Below are 8,300 nucleotides of genomic sequence, written 5' to 3'. Positions count from 1 at the left end.
ATGCGAGATGAAAGCTATGTCAATATACGTGAGTACATAAATATGCTTTGGCCACAAGGTCCTAGTACATACAAATCTATAAACTCTTTACACTTTCTGTTAAGTATAGGTATATAAGCATCGATTGAATTTGTTTTTTGACCATAATACATTGGTAGGTTTATAATATTAATGCAGAAATCTGAAAAAGTATTTGCATACATTTCGTCATTGCTGTAATATATATGCAAGAAAATGATAAATACAAATAATTTTAAAATCATCATCGTGTCCAAATCAACTTAAGAGAAAAAAACAGGACATAGTGAGTTCCAGGGGACAAGCGGATTGGTTGGAATTCCGGAGATTTTTTCCCTCGCCGGGGGATATTGCAAGATTGCTCATTATGTTAAATGATGTATTATCGGCCACATAAATGGTACAGCTCTGATTCATAATTCTAGGCTTGTTTTCAGACAATTATGTTATTTGCTGATGTTTGACCATCTGGTGTCTATTCCCTTTAAGCTATAGCGTTTGTTATATTGTATTATTCTTATTTAACAGCCGTAAAACTAAATCAATGAATAACTAGTCGCTTAATTGCGTCACGTTATATGTCAAACTGAATCTCAATTTCTTCTTGTATATTTGAAATATGTCATTACAAAAGGCCGACAAATAGTTGCCTTATGATCATTTGTTACGGTTTTATTGGGCTCCATTTTGTTCTAGCTTGATTGTAAATATGTTAACTGTTTCCTGTTCGCCGATATTTAGATACATTTAAGGACATGATACGTTTTGAATAAGAACAAACGATTTCCCTTAATGAAATTTTGACATTAAACCACATGAAGATAAGTAATGCATTTTTCTCCCACCTCAGATAAGTAGATCCAAAAATTAAATCATGCTAGAAATTCTTATCTTGCCCACGTGCAAAGATAAAACGCCCGTATGGAACTCCTTTTTAATGGTTATCACATTGTAATTACCTTCCTTGTTGAAGATTGTCGTCTGTAGCATCATAGAAGCGTTGTTTTGTTGCAATATTTAGATTGCTAATTAATTATTTTGCACTTCAAATATCTCCATAAAAAAGGGTTCACGCTCCTTTCAAGAAATAATACTTTACTCTCCTCAGAACTATTTAAAGGCCGATTTGACTATAAACATAATGTGAATCACTGCGCGCATATCCATGACAACCATGAATGATCACATATCTATACGCATTTATTTTCACTACGCACAAAATAGTTCTAGCAAAAAATATATTTTTACTTAAATTTGTTTTACTGAGGTGAGAGAAAAAGCATCTACCATTGCCAATGGTGTAAGATAGGTTCATCCCAACCCTCGCGCAGGTCGGGATGAACCTATCTTACACTCTCGGCCATGTAAAATACTTATAATCTTAAGCATCATAATGTTCGCAATACGTCGTCTAAGATGGCATGTGATCTAAAATGTGCTACATGTTAAGCAGATACTCGAAATTACGAAATTGCGAATGCTTGGTTGACAATTCGACAATATTATAATGGAATAAATTCCTTATGAAAGGGCCTAGTAATTCATTTTTCAAACGCATATTTGATTGACAAATCTAAGGTTAACGATTTTTGTGCTACTTTGGGAAACACCAAAATAATTCCAAAATGTCTAATTACAAATACACAAGTTTTGATTTATTACGCATACATAATACTGAATTTTATCTTCCCTTGAAAAGACCTTGTTTGCTTTTGATGAACTTCATTGTTCGTTTGTTCATTGACGGAAACTGTGTTTACCGAACTTGGTAAGAACCACGAATGTTATGGGAAATTAGACACTTCTTGCAAGGGGAAAGGCCTGAAAAAGGCAATGGATTCAACAAGCATCACTTTTTTAAATCAAAAACAAAAAAATACTACAGCAATATTTTAAAAGAAAAGTTAAAACGTATTTTCCTTTTTGTTCTCAAGGAAACAGCGCTAATGATTGCTTCAGGTGGTCATTTTCGATAACAAGCTAATATTCAATATGATATATTCCGATAAGCATTGTTGCAGTTTAGGGTTAAAATGACTAGCATTAAAACTTAAAATGGGCTGTTGAGAGAGATTGCAAGGCTACTAAATATTTTATTACATGTGCGGCGAAGAACGATTTTGGTCCATTTAACTACATTTTGAATTCCGGTATTCAGGTCATTACTAATGTCGAATCTACATAAGAAATATTTGGTCTCCCGCACTAAAGGTATTGCACTCTAAACTACCGACTGTCATAAATATCTTACCCACGGGTCATATTTAACAATACATAAACCATATCATATTTCTCTTATCGCTCCTTTTTCTTAATTAACGAAACTCTATACCTGTTGATACAAATATAACCGACAAATGACGTTTCTTTAAAAGCCTATTTGCTGCCAATTTAGATATCGTAGAATGCGGTTTCAGTATAAACTACTATACATAGCTCTTGAAGCGTGTATTATCAACATTATTACAACATACTGCGGGCTTTTAAACGTTTCTGCGCAGCCCTAAGACGTTTTTGGGGCTAAAAGTGTGACCTTACGTGGAATCACTAAGACGGATTCAAGCTGTGTAGCTGACAGCGCCTGGATGGGTTTAGAGATTTAGCTGTGACCTTATTTTATCACTACTGAGAATTGAACTGGGAGCCAATTGCTGATATGAAACCTCTTTTCTATTTGCACATGATTATTTTCCTATGTATTCAAACCATGTCTTCAATTGCAGGTTCGTTGTTTGAAGTCAACATATTAACACCTCAACGTCCATTCCTTGAATGAACTGCCTTTCGGCAGGCCGCTGGTAATTTATGATAATTATGATGAATGTATTGTTGTTATAATCGTTTCAATTTTACGATTAAAAGTGATTTAAAATGATTAATTATTTCCCGCGTTATTGTGACGTCATATTATAAACTGCTTCCAGTTAAGGTCGGGTCTCTCTGAAGTATATCTTAAACAATTCCTGAAAACAATAATGAACTTTTAGTGTATTTTTTTAACGACTTACGTTATTGAGGTCATTATCGAGGATATGAAGGATATTTGGGCTGGTTAAATAACTCCACACTTTGATTAGCCCAACAGTGTTCATATCCCGATAACGACATTAATCCCGATATTCATTCTTTAAAAAAGCAAAGAACATTTTTTTCAGCAGTCAATTTAGTAAACATTGAGGTTTCATTACCATAAACATTAACTTTGTTTCCTGAGCATGTGAGACGCCCAGTAATTGTTTTACATTTTATGAAAGTCGCCTTGAACAATATGTTTACTACAGGCTTTTTTTTAAAGTTCAGATTTAAATTATAACAAATAAATCAATGAAAATGACAAGCCCGGTAGTCCCTCCTTTTGTCTAAAGATACACCTCAAAGAGATTGTTTAGTTATTTATATGCCGTAGGCCGCAAGGCCACAGATTTAAGTATCGCAAATCGAAATCAGGTATCGTCAGATCTTCTTTTTTACATGACATATATAAAAAGTGCATGCGCCGTGGTTAATAAACTTGACGTATGACAAAGCCGAAAAATCCTGAATGAAGATAAGTAAGGAAGAGGGGAAAATATAATTATATATCTTTTCGCAAACAAATGAGAATCTGTTGTCTAAAAGACGTCTTATCGGGTTTCATTTATTATTTAAACGCTTCCAATAAACATGCGAGATAATAGTTTTGCCCATATATATGAGTACATTTTTTATCAAAAGGTCTTAGTACATATACTTCGATATACACTTTAAATTTTCTGTTAAGTATTCGTATATTAACATTGACTGAAATAGTTTTTTAGTCAAACAATATTGGTACAGACACATCAATCGACAGTGAACGTTTGCAGTTAAGTTTTGGTTCATAAACACTGATTAACTCAGTATTTTGTTGTTAAGCTATTGGTACGGAAACATCGGTTGACCATGTACAACATTGTTTTTCGATCCTAAAACGCTCCTTTACAGCAAAAACGTAATCTAGAATAATACACGCATGTATGCAATACTCTTAAATAGTGCCAAACGTTCCTACTGAAAAAAACCGCATTTGACTCACGGATATAAAGATAATCGTCATAGTTTCGTAAGTCGACATCGAACAGTAGTATGTCCCAAGACACTGAACTTGATATTCGCAAAATGTAGCATTTTCAAGCGTTTGTTCAGCATTCAGAAACACTCATAGACTGATGATGTAAAGGATCCTCTCCACTTCTGTCAGCCCAATCCCTACCCTTTATTATCTCCTTACGAAATGTTCACTCTTCCCTGTCACCTCTTCTCTTCTTGCCACATATTCACTCTTGCCTGTCTCACCTTTTCTCCTAACCACATATTCACTTTTCCATTTCTCCTCTTCTCTTCTTGCCACATATTAACTCTTGCCTTTCTCCTCTTCTCTTCTTACCACATATTCACTCTTCCCTGTCTCCTCTTCTCTCCTTGCCACATATTCACTCTTCCCTGTCTCCTCTTCTCTTCTTACCACATATTCACTCTTCCCGTTCTCCTCTTCTCTTCTTGCAACATATTCACTCTTCCCTGTCTCCTCTTCTCTCCTTACCACATATTCACTCTTCCCTTTCTCCTCTTCTCTTCTTGCCACATATTCACTCTTGCCTGTCTCCCCTTTTCTCCTTACCACATATTCACTCTTCCCTGTCTCCTCTTCTCTCCTTGCCACATATTCACTCTTCTCTGTCTCCTCTTCTTTCTCCCCTGGCCACATATTCACTCTCATCTGTCTCCTCTACTCTCCTTGCCACATATTCACTCTTTCCTGGCACCTCATCTCTTTTTGTCACATATTCACTCTTGCCTGTCTACTCTTCTCTCCTTGCCACATATTCACTCTTCTCTGTCTCCTCTTCTCTCCTTGCCACATATTCACTATTCTCTGTCTCATATTCTTTCTCTCCTGGCCACATAATCACTCTCATCTGTCTCCTCTACTCTCCATGCCACATATTCACTCTTTACTGTCTCCTCTTCTCTTCTTGCCACATATTTACTCTTGCATGTCTCCTCTTCTCTCCTTGCCCCATATTCACTCCTCTCTGTCTCCTCTTCTCTCCTGGCCACATATTCACTATCACCTGTCTCCTCTTCTCTCCTTGCCACATATTCACTCTTTCCTGTCTCCTCTTCTCTTCTTGCCACATATTCACTTTTGCCTGTCTCCCCTTTTCTCCTTAACACATATTCACTCTTCCCTGTCCCCTCTTCACTCCTAGCCACGTATTCACTTTTCTCTTTCTCCTTTTCTCTTCTTGGCACATATTCACGCTTCCCTGTTTCCTCATATCTCCTTGCCACATATTCACTCTTCCCTGTCTCCGTTTCTCTCCTTGCTACATATTCATTCTTTCCTATCCCCTCTTTACTCCCAGCCACATATAAAGACCACTTCGTCTCGTCGTCTCTCATTGCCACAAATTCACGTTTCCCTGTCTCCTCTTCTCTTCTTACCACATATTCACTCTTCCCGTTCTCCTCTTCTCTTCTTGCAACATACTCACTCTTCCCTGTCTCCTCTTCTCTCCTTACCACATATTCACTCTTCCCTTTCTCCTCTTCTCTTCTTGCAACATATTCACTCTTCCCTGTCTCCTCCTCTCTCCTTACCACATATTCACTCTTCCCTGTCTCCTATATTTTCCTTGCCACATATTCACTCTTCCCTGTCTCCTAATATGTACTTGCCACATATTTACTCCTCCCTATCTCCTATTCTCTACTGCCACATATTCACTCTTCTCTTCCCTGTCTCCTCTTCTTTCCTTGCCAGATGTTCACTCCTCCCTGTCTCCCCTTCACCCCTTGCCACATATTTTATTTTTCCTGTCTCCACTTCCCTCCATACCACATATTCACTCTTCCCTGTCTCCTCTTCCCTCCTTGCCACATATTCACCCTTCCCTGTGTCCTCTGCTCTCCTAGCCACATATTCATTCTTCCCTATCCCCTCTTCACTCCTAGCCCCATATTCAGTATTCCCTGTCCCCTCTTCTCTTCTTGCCACATATACACTCTTCCCTGTCCCCTCTTCACTCCTAGCCACATATTCACTATTTTCTGTCTCCTTTTCTCTTCTTGGCACATATTCACGCTTCCCTGTCTCCTCATTTCTCCTTGCCACATATTCACTCTTCCCTGTCTCCGCTTCTCTCCTTGCTACATATTCACTCTTCCCTGTCCCCTCTTCACTCCTAGCTACAAATAAAGACCTCTTGGTCTCGTCCTCTCTCCTTGCCACATATTCACGTTTCCCTGTCTCCTCTTCTATCCTTGCCACATACTCTTCCCTGTCTCCTCCTCTCACCTTGCCACATATTCATTCTTCCCTGTCTACTCTTCTTTCCTTGCCACATACACACTCTTCCCTGTCTTCTCTTCTCTCCTTGCTACATGTTCACTCCTCCCTATCCCCTTTTCTCTTCTTGCCACATATTCACTCTTCCCTGTCTCCTCCTCTCTCCTTGCCACATATTCACTCTTCCCTGTTACTTAACCTCTCCTTGTCACATATTCACTCCTCCCTATCTCCTATTATCTACATGCCACATATTTACTTCTCCCTATCTCCTATTCTCTTCTTGCCACATATTCACTCTTCCCTGTATCCTCTTCTTTCCTTGCCACATATTCACTCCTCCCTGTCTCCTCTTCTCTCCTTGCCACATATATTATTTTCCCTGTCTCCAGTTGTCTCCATACCACATATTCACTCTTCCCTGTCTCCTCTTCCCTCCTTGCCACATATTCACTCTTCCCTGTGTCCTCTACTCTCCTTGCCACATATTCATTCTTCCCTATTCCCTCTTCACTCCTAGCCCCATATTCAGTATTCCCTGTCCCCTCTTCTTTTCTTGCCACATTTTCAACTTTACCTGTCTCCTATTCTCTCCTAGCCACATATTCACTCTTCTCTGTATCGTCTTCTCTCCTCGCCACATATTCACTCTTCCCTATCTCCTCCTATCTCCTTGCCACATATTCACTCTTCCATGTCTCCTCCTTTCACCTTGCCATATATTTATTATATCCTGTCTCCTCTTCTTTCCTTGCCACAAATACACTCTTCCTTGTCTCTTCCCCTTTTATTGCCACATGTTCAATCCTCCGTATCTCCTATTATCTTTTCGCCACATATTCACTCTTTCCTGTCTCCTCTTCTTTCCTTGCCACATATTCACTCTTCCCTGTCTGTTCTTCTCCCCTTGCCACATACTCACTCTTCCTTGTCTCCTCCTCTCTCATTGCCACATGTTCAATCCTTCCTATCTCCTATTTTCGTCTTGCCACATGTTTACTCTTCCCTGTCTCCTCTTCTTTTCTTGCTACATATTCACTCTTCATTGTCTCCTCTTCTTTTCTTGCTACATATTCACTCTTCTCTGTTTCCTCTTCTCTCCTTGCCACATATTCACTCTTCTCTGTCTCCTCTTGCCACATATTCACTCTTTTCTGTCTCCCTTGCCACATATTCACTCTTCTCTGTCTCCCCTTGCCACATGCTCACTCTTCCCTATCGTTTTCTCCCATGTCTTACTTTAATTTCGATTTAGCCTTTTATAATAGAATCCCGCTTTATTGATTGCTAAACGGGTAATACAAAGATAGGACAGTAATGCCACAACGGGAAGCAAATATGCCAATGGTAAACACATTCCATTTCTTGGTTGCATTCACAACAGTATGTGTTATAAAAAATACAAAAACTGATAATAGGAACAATATTTTGAGTGAAGTACAGTTTGGCCACTTGTGCTTTTTTTTTTAATTTTGTATTACTTTGGGAACAACACAATCATTTTAAAATCTATGATACAATAACAAATACACAAGTGTTACAGTATATTGAATTTTATCTACTCTTGAAAAGTTTACTCGTTTAGTTTTTAATAATTTCATGTTTCTTTTATTCATTGACGGAACTTGTGTTTACCGAACATGAAAAGAACTATGATTGTTATGGGAAAATCGACATTTGTTTGCAAAGGGAAAGGCATGAAGAAGGCAGTTGATTCCATAAACATCACTTATTTTAAAGCAAAAATAAAAAGTACTAAAACAATATTTTTAAGACGAATTAAAACCTGTTTTCCTGTTTTTCTTTCTAAAGGAAACAACGATATTGATAAATCCAATTGATCATATTTCGATAACAGCTTATATTCGATGTGATCCAATAAACGTTGTTAAAGTGTAGAGTTTAACTTGCTATTAAATAATTATAACGTAAAATGGGTTATTGATAAAGATTACATGCTAATTGAATATTG

General features: G+C 37.8%; 1 protein-coding gene across 1 annotated transcript; it reads right to left on the bottom strand.

Annotated features, from left to right (window-relative positions):
- Window positions 1-4,917: 4,917 nt before the first annotated feature.
- LOC128222411 (trichohyalin-like) lies at window positions 4,918-7,470 on the bottom strand. The gene is made up of 4 exons (XM_052931392.1): window positions 7,329-7,470; window positions 6,616-6,878; window positions 5,754-6,337; window positions 4,918-5,635 (listed from the first exon to the last, which is right to left on the bottom strand). Exons 1-4 carry the CDS (start codon window positions 7,468-7,470, stop codon window positions 4,918-4,920), a joined length of 1,707 nt encoding a protein of 568 aa, XP_052787352.1.
- Window positions 7,471-8,300: the final 830 nt, after the last annotated feature.

The sequence above is a fragment of the Mya arenaria genome, chromosome 16, assembly GCF_026914265.1.
Source record: "Mya arenaria isolate MELC-2E11 chromosome 16, ASM2691426v1".
NCBI lineage: Eukaryota > Metazoa > Mollusca > Bivalvia > Myida > Myidae > Mya > Mya arenaria.
This window is presented reverse-complemented; position numbering and strand designations above follow the sequence as displayed.

Coding starts and splice junctions, on each gene's coding strand:
- LOC128222411 (XM_052931392.1), bottom strand. CDS start 7,470: ATGTGGCAAGAGGAGACAGAGAAGAGTGAATATGTGGCAAGGAGAGAA. Junction 6,338..6,615: donor CAGGGAAGAGTGAATATGTG/GCAAGAAGAGAA, acceptor ATATGTGGCAAG/GTGAGAGGAGGAGACAGGGA. Junction 5,636..5,753: donor AGAAGAGTGAATATGTGGCA/GTAGAGAATAGG, acceptor ATATGTGGTAAG/GAGAGAGGAGGAGACAGGGA.